Consider the following 23,948-nt stretch of genomic DNA (forward strand, 5'->3'; position numbering starts at 1 on the left):
AAACACACACATTGAAAAATCCAATTCATGGCTCCTGAACTAAGCAGCCCTGAGTATGGAGGAAAACAAATATTTGCTTCTTCAGAGGCAGAAACATTTTATATTCAAAAGTAAGATGCACTTCAACTTTCCCAGAGAGACGAGGAGCATTTAGAAATGGGCAGGTGACACTTTCTCTGCATTCTCATTGTTAGGGCTTGTGCACACTAGCACTTATGTCAGTATAACTTACGTCCCTCAGAGGTGTAAAAAAGCCACCCCCCCACTCCCTCCAAGCGACACCAGTGACACCAACCTAAGCACTGGTGTGGACAGTGCTATGCTGGTGGGTGAGCTTCTCCTGCTGACATAGCTACCGCCTCTCACGGAGGTGTTTTTATTGTGCCGACAGGGGCTCCATCTCCCACACAGAGCATCTTTACTAGCCGGACTACAGCCACGCAGCTGCATCAGGGCAGCTATAGCACTTCTAGTGCAGACTAGCCCCATGTCACACCTCAGCCAGGCATTACTAGTCACTCCATGCCCCTGGAGGCAGATAGGGTCTATCAAAATCCACCACCACATGCATAAGAAGCTCAAATTTTATGTCCAATAACTTCTCCAGTAGTCCTGGGGTTCCCCCTAAAACATCTCACCCCCCTGTATTATTTTCAAGAATTTCCTCTCTTTTTATGAGACTGTATCATATGAGAAAACTGTACAAGCACCACTCAGAGTATAATGGATCTTCATCTATAGTCAGTGCGTTAACTAGTTTAGGAATCTCCCTGAGGCCACCTTTTGATTATGGGGTGGGGTTCTGTTGCAGTTGCAGAACAGCTGAGTTTTCAAAGTGCTTTAAAATCCACTTGTGTGAATAGCAAAGCCTGAAAATTGCTAGGCTGGTAGAAGGTCCAGGGTAGAGATTGTGGTTTAAATTTGGACTTATTTGGTCAAGGGGTTCCCACGTTACATCATCCCCCATTCACCACATGAACAACCTTCTTTTAAAACGCAATAATTAACACTTTTTAGCACAGAGCTAGGGAAAGTCCAGTCCTCCTCCTGCCCAGGTCCAGCCCACAAACAAATACACAACCTCTTTGTCTCACTGAAAAACAAACTCTGTGTGTTTTGGGGTAATTTAATTGTTGTGTAATGGGGCCTGCAGGTGTGTTGTATCTATGTGAACAAGTCAGTGGCCCTGAGCAGAGTGAGTTTTCTGCAGCCTCCTCAGTTAGTCGTGCAACAGCTTTAATGGGAGAAGCAGCAACTGTCTGGGCACATGGAACTCCTGTTAGAGCCTTTGAAAATGCTAGGTGATCACCCATGTCATTAACAATTTCTCTGTCCTGCTCCTTTGTTTGTCACTTACGCCTGCACATTCAGGGCCGGTTGGTGCTCACTCACACCACCTTTCTGAAAAAGCCATGAGCTTCCAGAAAGGTGTAAAAATGTTGTCATTTCTGACTGCACTAGCTTCTGCAAGTGTTGACCATAATAGATAAGAAACTGGGACCATGAAAAGATGTCTGGGAACAATCTCAGAGAACTCTCCTGCCCCTGAAGCATGGGAGAATTCTTGGGCATTAGCACAGACTATAACAAGAAACAAACTCTAACGTGCAGCATTATTTCTTGGTTCATGGTATTTATTGAACTCATCAAAACTGAAACGTACATCCAGGAAAAACAAATGTTGGACCCAGATACAAAAAATGCAAATTTCATAACTATGGGTTGGGGTCCAAATGAAAGAACTGTTGGAAAGGAAGAAAATTCCCCTCCGGATTCAAGGATGGTTCTTGAGTCTCTCCCCTGCACCGACAGACACTGAAAGGGGATGGCTACCAGACTCCTCCATCTCACGATCCCACATTTGTTCCTCCCCTAGGCCCTGATCCCCTTCATCCCTCCTTCCTTCCCACCCCAACCCATTAACTCCTCCAAGGTCCATCCAAGCAAGGTCCATCCAAGATCAAACCCAGCTCCTACTCCTGAGTCTCTTGCCCGCAGGCAGTAGGGTTGGCCCAGACAATCTTTACCCAGCCCCATGTCATAGATGCTAAAATATGCTGCTGAAGACACTGGAGGTTGCAGGGGTCCCTCTAAAAAGGGGAAGGTCCCCCCACTGGCTGGCTGCTGTCCCAGCTAGTGGAAGGGCAGCCAGGCCAGAGCTGCACTGGTTTCTGCTCAAACCCTACCATATCTCTATGACCAGAACAGGTTTTATCACTTTCACAGCATACAGCTCTGGTCTTGTTTCTTCATTAACACTGTGCTGGGACAAGCTGTAGGGGAAACAAGGAAAGAGAGGGACATGTTAATTCTCTGCAGGTCCAATGTCTGATTCCTCCAGCGTCTGAGGCCTAAAGCACTTCCCACCACTGGCTTTAGTAGCATTACTCCTTGTAGTGTGGTGGTGCCTAGGAGCCCCCATCATGGGCCAGGACCCCATTGTGCTGGGCGCTGCACAACCACAGAACGCAAAGACGGTCCCAGCCCCAAAGAGCTCACAATCCCAGCTGCCTGCCAGAGCCCCCAGATCTGTGTCACTGTCACTCCCCTGCCTGCTGAGCTCACTGCCAGCAGGTGCCTCTCACTTGGGGGAGGGGAGGAGAAGTGCTGGCGCAGTCTGTAGCCTGGCCTGCTCCCCCTACACCCACTCACCCTGTAAGCTCTGGGCAGGGACAGCAATGTCCTTTCTGCACATAAAGGGCTGGATTGTGCAGCCCTTGCTCAGGGCGGTGAGCCCTGACTGACACGAACAGTCCCATTGATCCCTGTGGGGTGCACAGTGGAGCCTGCAGCCATACACATGACATACCACAGCAACAGCTCCTGTGGCTCTGGTCCTGTGGGGCTGGCTGGGCTCGGCTCCCGGTCCAGGCGTTGTGACCTCAGTGGTCGCAGCGCTGCTCAGGTTTTGCCGTGCTCTCCTGACCAGGGATGGGGGAGGCCCGGAGGCAGTAGACAGGTGAAACGTGTGTCAGTGGTGCTGCAACCTCCTGCACCAGGTCACACAGTCACTCACACAAATTTGGCCTGGCCAAGCCCATCATCACGATGGAGGAGTGGCTGGGCCAAGCCTGAACCGGGGTGCGACCCCAGAGGTTGCAACACCAGGAGAAAGGAGCCAACCCTAGTCAGCTCCATGGGACCAGAGCTGCTGGAGCCGCCACTGCAGGGTGAGTGTTGTGAAAGTAGAATGAATTAAATTGTAAAAATAAGAATGGATTAAAGAAATGTGTATGTACCTTTAAGCAGAAATAAGAAATGTTGAAATACAGGTGCCAGGAAAAGAAACATTAGGCACAAACAAGGGTGCTAATGGCGAAACATTAACAGAGGATGGGTAATAGTTAGTAAGGAAATAAGATATGCATGCCTAGCCCAGGTAAACTTATAAGATTCTGCTTCCTTTGTTATCTTGTTAAGTTCTTGCCCTTTTATCTGTATAAATAAGATAATGTGAGCACCATGCAAGGCACAAACTATCTGGGTGTTATTGGTGGAGCGCTGCGCTAATAAAACAGTGGTCTGACAAATTGTGAGTCCTGATTCTAACTTTGACAATTTGGAGGTTCCACTGAGATGGCAACCATCTTCACTGGGGCTGTGTGATTCCTGACCGTTTTTGTAGGATGACCGTGGTAGCCGGCACCTAGGCATTTGGCCTGAGCAGTCATCCACTAGAGCGGAAAGGCACACAGCCACAGTGAGGTCTATGCCATCGAACCTGTTGGTTCCCACTCTGTTCTGGTAGGGATCCTGGGATCTGACATCAGGAATCTGGTCACGTAATTATTTCTGTGTTTTGTCCGGACTGAGGACTGTCCTGTCTCTGTGTCTATCCATCCTCTTGTGGAGTGTTTGAGTCTGGGTGCTGTCTCCGTCCGGGGATAGGCCGACCAAGGGGTTCCTGTCCCCGCAGTCTGAGTGAGTGGAATCTGCACAATCGCAGCCACACCGCACTTTGGGTAAAACCCCTGGTGTGAAAGCAAGGGCGATTGAGGCAGTAGCCTGTGGGCTCCTTTTGTGTGTTGCACAGGGCATTGCTCTGATGAACCTGAATTTCCTTCTTGTGTGATTGGTGTGTGAAGTCCTCCTGTATGGGTAACCAGACGTCTAAGTCTGGACCGTTCCCTAAATGAACGCCGGCTCATTTTATGTATTTAGGATGGGTCAGGACTCCTGTAAAAAGGGTCCAGACTCCTGTACATTTCTGGAAAAATGGTCTAGGCTGACTCAGGGGAATCCCAAAACTCAGTGGCCACTGTTAAAATCTTGAAACAAAGACTGAGTGGACATCTTAAAGGACAGACTCAACCAACCTAATACTAAATTGGCTAAAGGAGAGGTTAACTGTTTCATGCAGTGGTGGGAAGAGGCAAATCATAGGTGGACAAAATCAAAACACGCCTCTCTCAAATATTCAAATAATAAGTTAAAAGCTTTATTAAAAGCCTCCTCTCTCACCACCAGACTGAGCGCTCCCCTTTACCCTGTTCTCCAAACCCCGGATCAATCCAACCCCCTTCATACTCCCATCTCATTGTAAAAAGGACAAAAAGCCCCTTGTTCTGTTCCCCTTTGTTGTCTGCTTCAAAAACTGATTCTTTAGTGTTCCACTACCAATTCAGCAAGGAGGGTGGGCTCCTCAACTAGCCCCCACCCTTCCTGGTCCCTTTCCTTGAACATTTTTTTCAAAATTGTAAATGACCACAATATCACTCACAAACGGTTCATTGAAGGAAAAAAAAAGCAGGATTGGGCCCAGACAAGCAGGCAAGCAACAGATAAACAAACTGAAAAACAGGTTGAAAGCCCTAAAGGAATAGTGTCAGGAATAAGAAAAGCAGTAAGTGCAGGCATGAACCCTTGGAACAATACTTAAAATAGTGAAATCTGAGGTGATAAAGGCGTCATTTTGGGACATAAACAAATGATTTAAGAAAAGAGAGTGAAAAGTTAACTCTACAGAGGCTGAAGAGAATTAAGCAGTTAAACTTTGTGGAAAATGTTAAAAAGGACCATGTTAAAGAGAAAGAATTCTTGGTTTCTTTGCAGCCATTCTGAAGGGAAAATGGGCCCTTTTTCCAGAAGAATGCCTGTAAATAATCCATATATATATATATATATATATACACACACACACACACACACACACACACATACAGCCATGTAAAAACAAAGCAGTGTAAAAAAAAATGTTAAGGAAAAGAAAATGTGTATGTATCTATTTGTCTGTGAAAATATGTAAAGTTCTAAGAATCTAAACCAGCACATCTGGTCTGTAAAACTCCTGTTTTGTAGGTGTAAGATAAATTGATTTTGTTTTTGTTTTTAATGCCACTAAAAATTCATTTGACTCTTTAATTCAAAGTTGCAAAACTGACAGACCTTTGTGCAAGACACAGGTAATTAGTGCTGTTTGGCTTTGGGATTTAGCATTTAACCCCTAAAGGGTAACTTGATTCTTTACAAAAATTAAAATGTTTTTAAATAAAGACCAAGTCATGGCTGCAATAGGGCAGTCAAAATCAGGAGAATAGGTAGAGATTCTGGAGTCTTTTTGTTTGTTTGGTTTGTTTTTTTTTTGTAACAATAGCAGATAAGAGCTATAATGAAAGAATAAGAAATGAACAGTGACCCTCTGAAGCAACAGCAGAGGTGAGGTGCACAAAACAAACAGAAGCAATGTTAAAAACACTGAGCCTTAAAATGGCTCTGTGTAAACAGACGGTCACTTTGATAGGAGTACATGAAACTCTGTAAGAACAAAAGAAACAGTTACACCTTATGTAAAAATTAATATGGCTAATGTTTTTAAAAAGTTATAGTATAGAAAGAATGTGCATTTTCCCTAGGACATGTGCAGTGTATATTGTAGAAAGGGGTAAAAAAAAATGCAAATGAAACGTGCTGCTGAATTAAAATCCTATTAGGGCTCCAAAAAGAGCCGCAATAGGCTGTGTTTTCTTTTTCAGATCCCTGTGTGTTAAGAGAGAGTCTCTGAGGCCTTGGCTACACTCACACTTTACAGCGCTGCAACTGGGGTGTGAAAAAACACCCCCCTGAGCGCTGCAAGATACAGCGCTGTAAAGCGTCAGTGTAATCAGGGCAGCAGCGCTTTCCCAGCGCTGCACGCTACACCCGTAAGGGATGTGGTTTACATGCAGCGCTGGGAGAGCTCTCTCCCAGCGCTGCCGCTCTGATTACACTCACAGTTCAAAGCGCTGCCGCGGCAGCGCTTTGAAATTCCAAATGCAGCCATACCCTGAGCTCTGCTGATGGCTTTGAATCCAAAAGCCAAGCCTGTGTTGATGCAAATTACCTAACTGATAAAGAAAGGTGAGAAATGCCAGCACAAAAGAAGCTGCAAATAAAGAACATAACCTGGTCAGCAAACAAACTGCCTACATAAAAGGCATGGTATAACAAGATACCTTTAATAGATTTGATGCTAATGTTACTGTTAATATTAAACATTAAAATAAATTTGATGTTAGTAAGTTCCCGTGTAACAACTTATAGTGTGTATGATTTTTGGAAAAATCCTTTAAAGTAATATGGTAATGATGCTTCTCAGCTATTACCTGTGAATAAACTAAAAGCTTAACACAGCAGGAAAAACATTACAAACTTGGTCTGCTATATAACAGGAAAAACTTGAGGTACACCACCTCATAAATTTAATAAACAGCGGAATAATTTCTGCATAACCCTTAAAAAGTAGAACCCTTTAAAACCTGGCCTGCCTATAGAACAAAAAAACACAGGAAAATATGGGGTAATTCCTCCGTTTTGCCTGCAATCAGGAAGGGTATTTGTAAAAGAATGGAATCTTTAAGCAATAATCGATGCCACCCCAAAAGGGGTAGAAAAATGTTCTTTTTGTCTTTCAGATAATCCACAGTACTGTATAATGGGCTATGTGTATGTGTTAATTCTTGGGGAAAAGTGTTTAAAAAGTGTTAGCAACCCACCAGAAGACAAATGTAAATGTAATGTAAGTACTGTGTTTACCAATAATCACATTTACTATTTGCCACAACAACAACAACAACAACAACAACAACAACAGAGTCTGTGGCCATGTCTACATCTAAAATTTTGCAGCGCTGGTTGTTACAGCTGTATTAGTACAGCTGTATAGGGCCAGCGCTGCAGAGTGGCCACACTTACAGCAACCAGCGCTGCAAGTGGTGTTAGATGTGGCCACACTGCAGCGCTGTTGGGCGGCTTCAAGGGGGGTTCCGGGAACGCGAGAGCAAACCGGGAAAGGCGACCAGCTTCGCCGCGGTTTGCTCTCGCGTTCCCGGAGCCACCCAGCAAACCGCAGGGAAGGAGACCTGCTTGCTCGGGGTTCCGGGAACGCGAGAGCAAACCGGGGAAGGAGACCAGCTTCGCCGCGGTTTGCTCTCGCGTTCCCGGAGCCACCCAGCAAACCGCAGGGAAGGAGACCTGCTTGCTCGGGGTTCCGGGAACGCGAGAGCAAAGCGGGGAAGGAGACCAGCTTCGCCGCGGTTTGCTCTCGCGTTCCCGGAGCCACCCAGCAAACCGCAGGGAAGGAGACCTGCTTGCTCGGGGTTCCGGGAATGAGAGAGCAAACCGGGGAAGGAGACCAGCTTCGCCGCGGTTTGCTCTCGCGTTCCTGGAGCCACCCAGCAAACCGCAGGGAAGGAGACCTGCTTGCTCGGGGTTCCGGGAACGAGAGAGCAAACCGGGAAAGGAGACCAGCTTGATTACCAGAGGCTTCCTCCTTCCACGGAGGTCAAGAAAAGCGCTGGTAAGTGTCTACATTGGATTACCAGCGCTGGATCACCAGCGCTGGATCCTCTACACCCGAGACAAAACGGGAGTACGGCCAGCGCTGCAAACAGGGAGTTGCAGCGCTGGTGATGCCCTGCAGATGTGTACACCTTCAAAGTTGCAGCGCTGTAACTCCCTCACCAGCGCTGCAACTTTCTGATGTAGACAAGCCCTCAGCTTACTAAGCACTGATTTAGCTGAGTTCTCTATCAGTCTTGGCATTGAATGGCAAACAGTTACCAATCATCTGTTAAAAGGTAAAAAGGTAACATAGTTCCTAAAAAAAAAAAATAATAATGTGGAAAACTGGACTATTCATATTATACACGCAAATGGGGACATGTTAAGAATTGCCACTGCAGAAAGACATAACAGCTTACCATTGGTATAACATATTTCCTTAATGTATGCAAAGCTAAAGCCACAGGCCCAAATCACCTCCCAGTATTTTCTATTACGCGGACTAAATAAGAAGTGACACTAGCGATTAATAATCTTAGTGTCAAAAAGGGGATATGTTGTAGGAGCAGGATTTAATAATGTCCCATAAGAATTAAAGTATAATTTGACTTCATCCTGCTAGCCACTTTTTTAAATAGCAGAAAGAAATGACCCCCTGGGACTATAAGATTCTGTTTTCCCATATGCATTACAAATTGGGCCCTCTCTTAACTCTTCAAGATTTAGTTAGTAAGAGACAGGATTCTCTATTGTGTCTATGTTAAGCAAATTAGAGAAACATTGAAGGCCTGGGTCTCAATGTAAATTGTCTTGGTTATCAATTGTAAAACTTAGCAAGGTTTAATTTGCAATGGCTTTTTTTTTGCTCGATATAAAATCGTACTGTTTGTATTCTCAATCTATTTGTGTGAATGAGGAATGTATGTATCAGGAAAAGATAAGGTGTAAAGGCCATTGTTATAGCCAGAGTCAAGGAAAAAGTAGTAAAGAGACTTAAAGAACATCAAAGAATCACCAGGCAGTGCTTACTACCCCGAGGGCTGTTAAACTGTCTGGCATCTCAGAGTGGATACATGCTTCAAAGTGTAAGAATGCCCCACCCCTAGTGAACCAATCATCACCTCAGGACCACGCAGAGTCAGTTTTGACTCCAGAAGAAGACGTAGAGGAACAGCCTGCAATACCTTACAATTTAAGCCCCCATAAGGGTTGCCGGAAGCAGACGACTACATAAAGCAAGGCCCAAGAAGAAGCAGTAGTGAGTCTAGCGCTTGCTGCCTGGTGGGCATAAAACTGTGACTGCAGTTCCCTCAGTTGAGGTTGTCAGAACCAGAAGGGCCCTGCCTCCAACATGCACCTCTGGTGATGCCTGTTCCTCGGCTGTTGGTGTCTTAAGGTCTGGGGAGTCCACAATGACAATTCTTTTATCCAGCAGCAAGTGTGGATAGCTCAGACCCTTATTATTTCTAAATGATAGGTCTGCAGCCACATCCCAGCCCACTTTCAAACTAGTGTTCCTGTCCTGGCTACCCATTCAATTCCCCAGACCTCACTGGAGGACCTTGTCCGTTTAACACAATATGGAACAGTAATGACACCTGGGCAGAGGCTATTGGTAGTACCTTTATCCCACTTGGGGGAGCAATACACCAGGCAAAAAGGCTCCTAAGGTTACAATCAGTAGTTAAAATAATGGTAAATAAAACCAGAGAAAGTTTAAGAGCCCTGGCAAAAGAAACAGGGGCGATCCGACAGGCGGCCATCCAGACCTGTGCTCTCACTGGAAAAGAATGTTGTGTGTTTATACCTGACAATACCAATGAGGTAATAGATTGCTATAGTCACTTAGTACAAATCGCATATCTTCCCCATGTAGAGCCAAGTTCTTTATGGAAGTGGCTAAGTAACCTGTTCAATTTCTCTGGCATAGGAAACTGGTTGTTTCACAGAGTCCTAACTATCCTGTTTGGAATCTTAGTGATTTTTGTATGTCTTCAGTTAATCTCCGGTTGCATCCAAAATGGCGTAAGACATGCCACACAGATAGCTGCCCCAAACCAGAGTGCTAATATGATTATTTTAAATATCACTGATGAAGAAATAAAGAATGATTGATTTGTGGAACCAGTAAAATTTTGGTCATGGCGTGAGCTTGACCTAAAGGAGGGACTGTGAAAGTAGAATGAATTAAATTGTAAAAATAAGAATGGATTAAAGAAATGTTGTATGTACCTTTAAGCAGAAATAAGAAATGTTGAAATACAGGTGCCAGGAAAAGAAACATTAGGCATAAACAAGGGTGCTAATGGCGAAACATTAACAGAGGATGGGTAATAGTTAGTAAGGAAATAAGATATGCATGCCTAGCCCAGGTAAACTTATAAGATTCTGCTTCCTTTGTTATCTTGTTAAGTTCTCACCCTTTTATCTGTATAAATAAGATAATGTGAGCACCATGCAGGGCACAAACTATCTGGGTGTTATTGGTGGAGCGCTGCGCTAATAAAACAGAGTGGTCTGACAAATTGTGAGTCCTGATTCTAACTTTAACAGTGTGGGGTGGCTCTGCCACTCCCTTAGGGCAGCACCCAACTCTCTCCAGTGCCCACCCCCCCTTGGGGCAGCACCAACCCCCCCTCCCCAAGTGCCTCCCATGGAAACATTTCTGTAGGTGCCCCTGGAGCTAATCAGTGCTCACAAGGAGCAGGGGCTGAAAAATCCAGCTCACAGAATCTCGCCATGGAAGAAGCAAGATCTCAGCTCTCATTGCTGCCCAGGCTCCTCACACCCTCTCCCCATAGGGCTTCAGTAACAGAGTCCTTGAAGGGGAAGAATTTTCAGCAGGGCTGCAGACTTGGACTGACTCTGTTGAAATGCAGGTGGAAGCTCAAAAATCCACCCTGACTGGAAGACACTGTTGTGTTACTGACTTTGACTTAAATTTTACAGCCAGATCAGGAGAATGGGGCTTATGTGTTTAGAGCAAATGTGAGAGCAGAAGCTATTGCTCCAGTTCAGAGCATGATGCTGGTCTAAGGAAAGGGATGTGCTAGTGTAACCCACCCTTAGCACGTGTGGCTCTTTGTCCCCTCTAGTGGCTAGGCTACAGAGGTTTGAGTCAGCCACAACCTTTCGCTCATGCAATACAAACTTGTACTTTTAGATTCAGAGGTTCTATCCCCACTTCCAATGACCCTCCTGAGCAGGGGAACATTACACTAGCCTTGTCAAATTTATGTCAGGCCAGAAAGAACAGACATTTGGGAAATAACTTATATCCACGCAGTCATTTAAAAAGTGAGCTTCAAAATCTGAATCATTCAGAAGGCTCCCTTGCTGTGTCTCTGAAGGAGACTGTTTATAACATCCCAGAACCAAAGCCCTGTCTGGGGGATATCTAGAACTGTGAACAGAACTGGGCACTTATTAAACACATTTGCAATCCCAAAGCTCCACAGAATTTGCTTCCATTTCCTCCCATCTGACTTTCATCTCCCCATTTCATCTCGTCTTTTCTCTTTTCTCCTTCTCAGTCTCTATTAATTTTTTTAAACAGTTTCCCATTTCCCTCTCGGGCTTATGGCCTAGTGACTTTACCACCTTCACTTCTAGCTGTAGATTTAAAACACTTGGCTGGGTGGTTGTTTGGGTACTTAATCTAATGCTCTTCTGTGTTCCCTTCCACTCTTCCTTTCTGTTTCTCTATTTGTCTGTTAGGCCATGTCTACATCTAAAATTTTGCAGCGCTGGTTGTTACAGCTGTATTAGTACAGCTGTATAGGGCCAGCGCTGCAGAGTGGCCACACTTACAGCAACCAGCGCTGCAAGTGGTGTTAGATGTGGCCACACTGCAGCGCTGTTGGGCGGCTTCAAGGGGGGTTCGGGGAACGCGAGAGCAAACCGGAAAAGGAGACCAGCTTCGCCGCGGTTTGCTCTCGTGTTCCCCGAACAAGCAGGTCTCCTTCCCTGCGGTTTGCAGGGTCGTTCAGGGAACGCGAGAGCAAACCGCGGCGAAGCTGGTCTCCTTTCCTGGTTTGCTCTCGCGTTCCCCGAACCACCCTGCAAACCGCAGGGAAGGAGACCTGCTTGCTCGGGGAACGCGAGAGCAAACCGCAGGGAAGGAGACCTGCTTGCTCGGGGGTTCGGGGAACGAGAGAGCAAACCGGGAAAGGAGACCAGCTTCGCGGCGGTTTGCTCTCGCGTTCCCCGAACCACCCTGCAAACCGCAGGGAACGAGACCTGCTTGCTCGGGGGTTCGGGGAACGAGAGAGCAAACCGGGAAAGGAGACCAGCTTCGCGGCGGTTTGCTCTCACGTTCCCCGAACCACCTGCAAACCGCAGGGAAGGAGACCTGCTTGCTCGGGGTTCCGGGAACGCGAGAGCAAGCCGGGGAAGGAGACCAGCTTGATTACCAGAGGCTTCCTCCTTCCACGGAGGTCAAGAAAAGCGCTGGTAAGTGTCTACATTGGATTACCAGCGCTGGATCACCAGCGCTGGATCCTCTACACCCGAGACAAAACGGGAGTACGGCCAGCGCTGCAAACAGGGAGTTGCAGCGCTGGTGATGCCCTGCAGATGTGTACACCTTCAAAGTTGCAGCGCTGTAACTCCCTCACCAGCGCTGCAACTTTCTGATGTAGACAAGCCCTTAGTCTTTGTCCCAGGATTACTATGACAAGGGCGGTGGATGTGAATGAAGAAGGTTCCTTTAATTAAATTGTGGAAGGATCATAAACTAGTGCTCTCAGTCTTGTTTACTGAATAAAATACCAGAAGGTTCTGATATAAAAGTAGCTGCCTTCAGAGGGCACTAAAAGCTGCTACATCAGAGGTTCTCAACCTTTTTCTTTCTGAGCCCCTCAACATGCTATAAAAAACTTCACAGTCTACCTGGGCCACAATAACTAGTTTTCTGCATATAAAAGCCAGGGCCGGCGTTCGGGGTTAGCAAGCAGGGCAACTGCCGGGGGCCCCACGCCACAAGGCCCCCCACGAAGCTACATTGCTCAGGCTTCTGCCCCAGGTGGTGAGGCTCAAGGACCTGGATTTCAGTTCCATGCATTGGGGGTTTGGCTTTCTGCCCTGGGCCCCAGTGAGTCTGCTTTGCTTGGAGGCACTCCTGAAACCTGCTCGAGGCCCCCTAGGGGCCCCAGACACCTGGTCGAGAACTACTGCACTACATTACCCAACTTTTAAACTTGTAACATGAAACCAATCAGCACAGCAGTGGGAGAAGAATGAGAACCAGTTCTTGGTTGGGGCTTGGACAGTAACACTGTGATTCTAGTGAAAACAGCTTCATCACAATATAATTAAAAGGAATCCAGCTGTAACTTACCACACTTTCTGCAGTTTGCAGGTGGGATGTTTCAGTCCCTCACACAGCAGCTTCATGCCAAAGTGTCCCATTTTTTTCTCCTGCAGATTCAGCTCCCTCAGGGTCTGGTTGGTGCTGAGAGCAGAGGAGAGCTCCCTGCAACAAGCAGCTGTAAAATCACAATCCCCCAATCTGTAGATACAAGAGGAAACCATGCATATTTTTGCCCCAAACACTGATGTCAATGGTGTCTAAAAGGAGATTCTTCACTCTGGACATGCACAGGTAGATCCCATTGGCACCACAGGTCCCTAAGGGTATTCCATGTGCATCTGTTATATCAGCTACTGTTACTCCTGGGGGAATTCTGCATATCGTTCAAAATTCATTTGTCTTGAATAATTTTGTATTTTCCCTCATAAAAAACATTTTGGGTAAAAGGTGCTGCAGTTCCACCTTTTGCCCACCAGAAGCCGCTCTGGCGCCAGAAAGCCAGCTACATTCATGTTCTAGCTCCACAGCGGCCTCTGGTGGGAAGAAGATGAAACTGCAACACTTAAGCAAAATATATTTTATGCAGGAAAATACAAAATTCTATGCCTAGTGCTGCAGAATTTCCCCAGGAGTAGAAGTTTATCACAGCACCCTGCCCATGAAGCCAGGTTAGGACAGAATGGGGCACATAGGGCTGCTAGGGGGGGAGAGTCACAGACTGGATTCAGAATGGCTAGTGTAGGGGGAGGGACAGACTGGAGCATGGAATCAGGATTTAGTGGGGTGACAGCAGCCTGGGGACAGGGGAGGGGGCTGCAGACACCCATGGGGATGAAGGGTGTGGGGACAGGGGCAGATGTGCCTGACTGAATGGGAAAGGCTTGAGGTCAGCTAGGGTCTGTATGGGGGAGACTTCCCAACACCCAAACAATTCCCCTAACCCACCCCAAAGAAAAACCTCCCATCCACACCCAACACCTGCCAGGTTCACTCCTAGGTTCCTTCCCTCTTCCTCAGCGCCTCCATTACCCCTGGCTCCCCCAACCCTTTGCATTGCTTCTGGCAATTGCAGTAAATACAGTTCTATATTGTCATTTAAATGAATTACACAAAGTTCTGTATTAATTTGCCTGGTAAGGAATCTATTTGTAAAAAACAAACAAACAAACAAAAAAAAAACAGAATCTTTTTGGGGGGAGTCTGTTTGTTACAGACATACTTGCTGACAGGTATTTTGAAATCAAGTAAAATAATTGTTACTGGCATGATTGTATGGTGTCATTTTGACAGGATATGCAGAATTTTGCAGAATTTTTAATTTTTTGGTGCAGAATTCCCCCAGGAGTATAGTGTGTATTTCCCTAAGGAATGATCAGCATAGTTGAAGGGAAAAGTATACTATTTCTAATCAATTGGGGAGTCCTAACAATATTCTATAACAAACTGCTGGTTCTGTTCTGGGCACTCCACCACCTAGAATGGGATGAAAGGAAAGGACAGCTTTGGGGTTGGTCTTGCTTTGAGCAGGGGGTTGGACTGGATGACCTCCTGAGGTCGCTTCTAACCCTAATCTTCTGTGAATCTATGACTGGGCCCCAGGTTAACCTGAGAGAGGAAGGAACACAGATCAGCATCTCACCAGTAGGGGGCGCTGTGTTAACCAGAATGACAAGGAAAGAAAAGTGACATCCTGGGCACAGAAGGGATCAGACTGATAGAGCTGGCCAGTGTGGGTGAGGGTGAGCAGCAGGCTGCAGGCAGCAAGGGGAGAAGGCTGAGTAGCAGCATTCTGAGAGCCAGGACAAAGAGGCAGGTGAGAAGGTGAGAGCTGATCAGGGAAGCTGGCTGTGGCTGGCAGGGGCTGGGAGCAGCAGCAGGACACATGAGGAGCAGCCTGCAAGCAGGAGACAAGAGGCAATAGCTAAGGTTGGGTGATAGGAAGAAAATGCAGAGGGACCATGAGGAGATCAGAGATGACAGGGCTGAGCTCTGGCCAGTGAGGCCATAGACCAGACCTGAATTATCTGCCATGAGAAGGATGGTCCGGAAGGGCACCGGGGGCAGCCCACAACTGGCTCTCAGTGACACTTGCTGGCTGAGCTGTGTTATCAGTAGCTGGGTGACACTGCAGGTTTAGCCTGAAATGACAGGTGATGAGCAGGAGGGATCCCAGCCCCTTTGTGGTAAGACATTAATACTGATGTTATTTATTCCTATGCGTTCTTTACAGCTAGTTTGGGAGAACAGATAAGTGTTTAAATTTTCTTCTCTTCACAGCCCTTTTGGGAAAGCTGGAGTGATGGCTCCAGGCTGGGGGAGGGGAGAATGTTGTTACTGGGTTTTAACATCAAAATATGCTGCATTTAGGGTTGGCTAAAAGCCACTGGACTGTGTCCTCAGCTGCACCATGTTCACCCTCAACACAACTGACTAGACTTGTGGGTGAGGAAACCGGCTCTAAGTCACGTTTCCACTCTCCTGATCCTGGGTCGGATACAGAATCATGGGACTGGAAGGGGCCTCAACAGGTCAGCTAGTCCAGTCCCTTGCCCTCAAGGCAGGACTATTATCTAGACCATCTCTGACAGGTGTCTGTCTAAGCTGCTCTTAAAAATCTCCAATGATGGAGATTCCACAGCCTCCCGAGGCAATTTATTCCAGTGGTTAACCACCCTTGCAGTTAGGAAGTGTTTTCTAATGTCCAAACCTAAACCTCTCTTGCTGCAATTTAAGCCCATTGCTTCTTGCCCTATCTGCAGAGGTTAAGGAGAATAATTTTTCTCTCTCTTCCTTGTAACAACCTTTATGTACTTGAAAACTGCTATCATGTCCCCTCTCAGTCTTCTCTTCTCCAGACTAAACAAACCAAGTTTTTTCAATCTTCCCCCATAGGTTATGATTTTTAGATCTTTCATCATTTTTGTTGCTCTTCTCTGGACTTTCTCCAATTTGTCCACATCTTCCCTGATATGTGGCTCCCAGAACTGGACACAATCATCCAGGTGAGGTAGAGTAGAGCGGGAGAACTACTCCTTGTGTCTTACTTACGACATTCCTGCTAATACATCTCAGAATGATGTTTGCCTTTCCTGCAATAGTGTTACATTACTGACTCATATTTAGCTTGTGATCCACTATGACCCTCACCTTCTCCTGTCGACATAGCAACTTCCTCTCAGGGAGGTGGAGTACCTACGTTGATGGGAGAAATCCTCCTGTCAGCGTAGATAGTGTCTCCACTGAAGTGCGACAGTGGTCCTCCTGCAGCATTTTAAGTGTCAACCTGGCCTTAGAGGAACCTCAGATTTCTGTGTTACCCCAGTGGCTGTGCCACCCTAGGATCTGACACAGCACCATGAACTCTGCACAGCCCCCTCCTGCCCCAACATATGTCTCCATGCCCCTCCATACACACTGTACTGAGGCAGGGGGATGGGGAGAGGGGTGGTGTAGAGTTGGCCACACATGGTTAACACTACTTAAGAATTACCCTGTGCCAGGCAGACCTTTGGCTACCCCTTGAGGGCAGCTGCCCCCCAGCTGCTCTGCCCTGATGAATACGGCCCAAAGACTGAGAGTTTATTTGATTGTTAATTAGTAAAATAAAACCAATGAACACATAAGTGGGTCTCTGCCTTTTCCTCAGGAGCAGTGTGGGGCTGCTCCATGAGTGGGTTCCATGCACTGTAGGATATTGTGATCCTGGTAAAGAGAGCAACACACAACACCACCATATTAAAAGGCACAGACTAAAGCGAACCAGCTGTTACTTACGATAGTTTCTCCAGTTTGCAATTTGGATGTTTCAGTCCCTCACACAGCAGCTGCCCTCCGGAATCCCCCAGGCTGATCTTCCACAGGATCAGCTCTGTCAGGCTCTGGCTGACGCTGAGGGCAGACGAGAGATGCCCACAACAAGCAGCCGTGAGAGCACAATCGGACAACCTTCAGGAGCCAGACATACAGAGAGGGAAATGATCACTTGTTTATGTCCCATTAGCTTACAAAAAGTAAAATGGTGTAAGTCAAAGTAGCCCTCCCCTTACCTGAACTTACACATTCTTACACCTTCTTCTGGCTCCTTGGTTTTAAACGATCAGCTCAGACTCCCTTACACAATTGGGCACTAGGTGTAAATAGGTGCTGAGGAGTCTAAATTAGGTCTGGTCTACACTACAGTCAGGTCAGTGAAAGGCAGCTTAGGTCAACCTAACCATGGAAGTGTCTACACTTAAATTTTGCCCCCACTGATGTAACTGCCCAGTTACACTGACTTAATAACTCCCCCTCCATGAGCGGTGTAGAGTTGAGGTTAGCTAGGTCAATGCAATGTCAGTGTAGACGCTGCCTTACTTATGTCGCCTGTTCTTGGCTTTCAGGAGCCTTCCCACAATGCCCCACACCAACAGTACAATCGATACAAGCGCTCCTGGTGAGAACGCGCATGGCTGACACACGGAGCAAAGTGCAGACATGCACAAGCGGTGTAATCACAGTGGCAGCTGTATGCAGACATAAGCTAATTCTGTATTGCAGACAGGGCCTTAGTCTAGGGCATTCTGAGTTTGAGGGACTGACTGAGAGCAGCACATCCCCACAGGCCCTAAGGATTTCCTAGCTGGACTATTGTAATATCCTCTATGTGAAAAATACCTCCATGGCAGTAGTGGGATTGTATCTCTCTGGGGGAAACATTAAAATGTATTTTAATTGCTGTTTACAGCAGTTTCTGGAGAACAACGTTATTTGTTTCATCCCAGCATGTTTGGGTTAGTGGAAGCCAGTCTCCAGGGCTGGGGATGCTGATGTTCTAAAGGAAGGGACATGGCCACCATGTTTGTGTCAAGCACCAAAGAAAAGACTTCTATAACAATTCAGGAACAAGTGATTTCCTAGCCTACAATGGTAAAGTGCTAAACTCCAAACAACTGAAAAGCTGCCTGTATGGGACCCTGATACTGACTGCTCGAGAAGAGACATTCCCCCACCACTGCTTACAGCTCCCTGCTGACCTTTATGAGGGAATCAGGTGATCCCTGCTCAGGTGTGCCTAACTAGGGCTGGCTGGCCCAGGTCTCCAGCCCTTAAGGGGAAAGCCACCTTGTTAAACTATCCCAAAATACCACAGAACTCACTTCCATTCACTCACATCCATCTCATCTTCCCTCCTCTCGCTTTGTTTCTTTTCCTTTCCATTCTCCATTGATGAGGAAGCCAGGCTGTAGCCCATTCTCTCGGAATGGTGGATTTAAACCCTGAGCCAGCTGTCTGTGCTGGACTGAAATAGCACCTAACCTCATACTCTAGGGGTTTTATCAACTAAAGAGCTTCACAATCATTTACAGCTGCCTGGGATTGTTCCTGACCAGCCAACTAGACCTGCAGAGCTAACTGGACCTGCCAGTGCTGCCAACACCTGTGAAAGCTGCTGCCTGGAGTGACGGGCAGGCTGAGGAAGAGAGGGGTGAAGCACGAAGTACTTACCAACAGATACCTGCCCCCAGAGGTAGTTCCTGGCTGAATCACTCTCTTTTTGCCCTTTGCCCTTTTTTCCCTCCCTTTCTGTTTCTTTGTCTCTGCGTTAGGTATGTCCCAGGATTAGCTCTTATGATGGTGGTAAAGGATTTGAATGGAAGAGGGTTACTTTAATCAAATTAGGAAAGTCACCTATAACTGTGTTCTCCTTCACACTTAGTGAGTAAAATAACCTGAGTTTCTACACTAACTTGTACTGCATTTCCAGTATCTGAAGAGCCAATGTGTGATCTAACTTCTTATCTAGTACAATATGATCCATTTACATGGCAGGGGGTTTTCTTTCCCACTCCTTTGGAAGACGGTAGGACCCAGATTTTTAAAGGTATTTAGACGTTTCCTCTTCAGAGCCTAAATCCCACTGACAGTCATTTAGACATTGCAACACTGAGTGCCACAATGCCGAAATACCTTTAAAAATCTGGGCCATGGTGCTTTTCAAAGGTTGTTGGTGCATTCACACTGGTACTGTGATCTCAGGAGGAAGAGCTGAAATCACAATAGTATAACCTTAACAGGCTCAGTCTAAAGGAAATCAGCTCTTACTGTATTTTCTGCAGTTTGCAGTGTGGATGTTTCAGTCCCTCACACAGCAGCTGCACTCCTGAATCTCCCAGCTTGTTTTTCCACAGGTTCAGATCTGTCAGAGTCTGGCTGGTGCTGAGAACGGAGGAGAGAGCCCCACAGCAGGCAGCTGTGAGACCACAGTCAGACAACCTGCAGGAGACAGGAACATACAGAGAGGGAAATGGCTATTTATTTATGCCCCATTCTTTACAGAAGAGTAAACAGTGTAAGAAGAGTAAACAGTGTAAATCAAAGTAGCCCTCCCTTATCTGAACAGACACATCTTACACCTTCTTCTGACTCCTTCGCTTTAACAGATAAGCTCAGACTCCTTTATACAATTGAGGATTAGGTGAAAATGGGTCTAGAAGAGTCTAACATTAGTCTAAGGAATTCTGAGTGTAAACCTGAGGGCAGCAGCGCCACACAAGCTCTGGAGCTTTCCTACCTGGAGTACTGCAATACCATTTTTGTGTTTCATCCAGGACTCACCAACTTTGTCATTTTCACTCCTGTGTTGATGACACTTGGGGCAATTTTTTTTATACATGGCTTCAATAAACAGTGGGGGTTGGGAAGCAGTAGTGCAGTGTAAGAGCCTTTTCCTTCACCTCCTGCTCCAAAGATACCAGTCTGAACCCAGGTCAGTGATTAGTTATTTCGTGGTTTTATGTGAGGAATATCTCCATGGTAGCAGCAGGACTGTGTCGCTCAGTGCTTGGACCAAGGTTCTACTCCACATGCTTCTTATGCTGCTTCCCCACTAGGGTCTCGGTAACAGATTCTTTGAAGGGTCTGAGTTTCTCAGCTGTGGTGGTGATGCAGGTTTGGCCTAAAGCTCCCTCTGAGAGCAGGTGAGGAAGTCATGACCTTCGGGTGGTAAACACTAACATTGTATCTGCTCATTTATTTATTTTTATAGCTGGTTCTGGTTCTTTTCTTCCTGGCCTGTTTGGGAAAGCGGGAACCAGTGCTGCCGATGCTGATGTTCTAAGGAAAGGGCCAGGGCAACCATGTTATCTTACTGTCAAGCACCAAAGAACAGACTTTGGGAAATAACTCACTCCTAACTGTGTTTAAACTGCAAAGCTAAGAGGTTCCAGTACAAACAATTGTGGACCCTCACCTTGATGTGTGTCTGAAGGGAACCTGTTTTTGTTTTACAGAAACCAAACATGGGTGAGGTATCTAAGACAGTGTAAACAGCTGGATGTTTTGGAAACACATCACCAGGCCCCCAAAATTCCATAGAACTCACTTTCATTCACCTGTATCCATCTCTCATACTCCCTCCTCTCATTTTGTTTCTTTTCCTTCCCATTCTCTGTTGGTAAAGGAGACGGACTTGCAGCCCAGAGACTTAGCAACATTCTGTTGGAACTGTGGCTTTAGACACTGAGCCAGGTGTCTGTGCTGGATTCGAATGGCACTTAATGCTCTGGGATTTTTATCAGCTAAAGAGTGTGATTAATTCTTGAGATGGTGACTAGTGATTCTAATCAAACTGCACATCTATCATTGGTTCTCATTCACATTAAATGAGTAAAATAACCCAAGTACCTATATTAAAATATACTACATTTACAGTGTGTGAAAAATAACTGTGGGCCCCAACTTTTATCTAGCAAAATCTGACAACTGCACAGTAGTGGGTCCTTTTCCTACTCTTTGGGAAGACAATAGGTGCTTTTCAAAGACTGTTGGTGCATTTGCAGCAGTGAATCCCAAGAGAAAGAGCAGAAACTACAATACTACAATGTTAATAGGCAGAGACTAAAGGAAACCAGCTGTTACTTACCCTAGTTTCTGCAGTTTGCAGTTTGGATATTTCAGTCCCTCACACAGCAGCTGCACTCCGGAATCTCTGAGTTTGTTTTCTCCCAGGTCCAGCTCTGTCAGAGTCTGGTTGATTGCAAGAGCAGAGGAGAGATCCTCACAACAAATAGCTGTGAGATCACAATCTGACAACCTGAAGGAGACACATATATAGAGAGGAAAATGACTATTTCTTTCTGTCTCATTGTCTGTGTTGTAGGGGGCAGAGACAGAGAGAGTATCAGACACCCTCAGAAGAGTTGGGTCCCTCCAGAACCCATCCCAGCTTATCTGGGAGATAAGGATGTAAGGCTGACAGATGTTCCCCACTCCTAACCCTTCCCACTTCCCCTGACATATCACCTGTCCCAGTGTCCCATTTTACCTCTCCTCTCCTCTCCAACTCCCAGTCTAATCCCTTCCCCTGACCTGAGCTCCCAACCCTCTCCTACCACCCATCCACATTTATCTCCCTCCCCATGATCCTCCTTCCCTTGCTGCAGCCCCCAAACTCTCTCTTCCTATTCCCCCCACTCCTTCACTCCCCGGTCCCAACAAGCATTTGCAGCTGTGATTTTTTTCTTTTTCAAAAAGAGTTTGAGCATTTTTGGAATTTTCTACTGTACTCAGATTACATTTCCTCAAAATAAAAAAAAACAACCCACCCTTTGATGGAGACAGATTGAAGCCACTTCCTGCTGCTGCCCAAGGGTGACTTTGAACTTATAGCACCTGGGTGTTTCTCCACTTCAATGGCCATAATAGATGCCTTTAAGCTATTCAGGTCCTGTGAGTAGTACCTCCCTAAAATGCCTTTTTGGCTCTGTGTCTGCACATGCACAGTGTAATCAATTTGACATGATAATATTTGGAACGTCCCTCGTTAGAGAACTAAACTGTTTCTTAAATAGCATTTTCATTCTGCTCCTCCAAAGAGGCAATGAGTGGTGTACGCACTAGCTAGGGTATGGGTCAAAGTATTCAGATCATGTGGCCATGATCAGAGCTACGGTTTGATCTCTAGAACTGCACACAAAAAATTTGCAGAATTCTTCAGTTTTATGAACACTTTTTTTTCTGGGGGCCCCTTACTCAACCCCTTACTCAAATGACTCCAGACTTGGATCAGTAACCTAGCTCCATGTCCCCATGAAGCACACCACATTTCAAGGGAATGCAAATAATCATGTGGCACATACAGCACTTAGAGCTTTAAATAGACAGGCAATCTCACTCTTAACTACAACGGAGCTGGCGCTCTGCTATAATATTCATAGAATCATACAAGTGCAGGACTGGAAGGGACCTCAGTAGGTCATCTAGTCCAGTCCCCAGCACTCAAGGCAGGACTAAGTAATAACTAGACCTGATGAATATATATTAAGATAATAACTAATATTTTGTTTTGAACAAGTCACTGTGTTCTCACTGGCCACAGCTCCTGAAGAGAAATCTAACAGGTGTCTGAACACAGTAAATCTATCAAGTAATCAGGGATGGTAAACAGGGGTACTGCAGCCTGGACCACTCCAGTCTAAATGTGGAGGAATCAACAAGGTTCCATCCTGAAAGAAATGAATGTGCCGGGCCTCTGAGTGGGAAGGGTGCACTCAGAGGGTACATCTACACTATGGGATTATTCCGATTTTACATAAACCGGTTTTGTAAAACAGATTGTATAAAGTCGAGTGCACGCAGCCACACTAAGCACATTAATTCGGTGGTGTGCGTCCATGGTCCAAGGCTAGAGTCCATTTCCAGAGAGTTGCACTGTGGGTAGCTATTCTGTAGCTATCCCATAGTTCCCGCAGTCTCCCTCGCCCTTTGGAATTCTGGGTTGAGATCCCAGTGCCTGATGGGGCAAAAATTGTCACGGGTGGTTCTGGGTAAATGTCATCACTCATTCCTTCCTCCGGGAAAACAACGGCAGACAATCATTTTGCGCCCTTTTTCCCTGGATTGCCCTGGCAGACACCATAGCACGGCAACCATGGAGCCCATTCAGCTTTTTTTTTACTGTTACCGTATGTGTACTGGATGCCGCTAACAGAGGCGTTACTGCAGCGCTACACTGCAGCATTCGTTTGCTTCTGCATGATGGCAGAGATGGTTATCAGTCGTTCTGTACTGTCTGCTGCCATTGTAAATTGGCAGTAAGATGACTGTTATCTGTCGTTCTGTACTGTCTGCTGCTATCATGGGGGCCCCTGGCTGAGGTCGGCTGGGGGCGCAAAGGCAAAACTGGGAATGACTCCCCGAGTCAATCCCTCCTTTATGGTTTCTAAAAATAGAGTCAGTCCTGCCTAGAATATGGGGCAAGTGTACTAGAGAACCAGTGTATCAGAGAGCACAGCTGCTCTGTGCCAGATCCCGCAGAAATGATGAGCTACATGCCATTCACGGGGGGTGCGCCTGCAACAACCCCACCCATTGGGGGAGGAGGGGAGCAACCTTCCTGGGCTACCGTGGCAGTGTCCCCTCCATTTGTGTCATGAAGTTATAAAGAATGCAGGAATAAGAAACAGTGACTTGTTAGTGAGATAAAATGAGGGGGAGGCAGCCTCCCGGTGCTATGACAATCCAGGCAAGACATTAAGTGGTGTGGAGGAGAGGAGCCCAGCATCCCGCTGCTATGATAGTCTAGGCAGTACAGAATCTTTTCTTTACACAGGAAAGGGAGGGGGCTGATGGAGCTCACCCCCAGTTGCTATGATGAGGACGGTTACCAGCCATTCTGTCCCATCTGCTGGGAATGACCAGGAATCATTCCTATTTTTACCCAGGCGCCTCCAGCCAGCCTCACCTGAGGCCAGCCAGGAGCACTCACAGGCTGATGGTGATGACAGATAGCAGTCATATTGTACCATCTGCCACCAGGGAGGGGAGAGGAGCAGATACTGCTCTTCACTGCTGCAGCATCGCGTCTACCACCAGCATTCAGTAGATGCAGGGTGACATTGAA

The 23,948-nt window shown here is 46.5% G+C and overlaps 1 protein-coding gene across 2 annotated transcripts in view; it reads right to left on the bottom strand.

The window, feature by feature from the left end:
- Positions 1 to 1,620: 1,620 nt before the first annotated feature.
- Positions 1,621 to 23,948, bottom strand: part of LOC115650587 (NACHT, LRR and PYD domains-containing protein 3-like) — a 66,881-nt gene continuing 44,553 nt past the window's right edge. Inside the window, exons 11-15 of one of the 2 annotated variants that reach the window (XM_030560764.1) lie at positions 20,970 to 21,140; positions 19,151 to 19,321; positions 16,844 to 17,014; positions 13,097 to 13,267; positions 1,621 to 2,273 (exon numbers count right to left, since the gene is read on the bottom strand). In XM_030560764.1, the coding sequence (XP_030416624.1) occupies positions 2,183 to 2,273; positions 13,097 to 13,267; positions 16,844 to 17,014; positions 19,151 to 19,321; positions 20,970 to 21,140 (775 nt within the window). In that variant the 3' untranslated portion in view covers positions 1,621 to 2,182. The remainder of the gene's footprint in view (positions 2,274 to 13,096; positions 13,268 to 16,843; positions 17,015 to 19,150; positions 19,322 to 20,969; positions 21,141 to 23,948) is intronic. The other variant, XM_030560765.1, reaches the window with a different exon arrangement.

This window comes from Gopherus evgoodei, chromosome 4, assembly GCF_007399415.2.
Source record: "Gopherus evgoodei ecotype Sinaloan lineage chromosome 4, rGopEvg1_v1.p, whole genome shotgun sequence".
NCBI lineage: Eukaryota > Metazoa > Chordata > Testudines > Testudinidae > Gopherus > Gopherus evgoodei.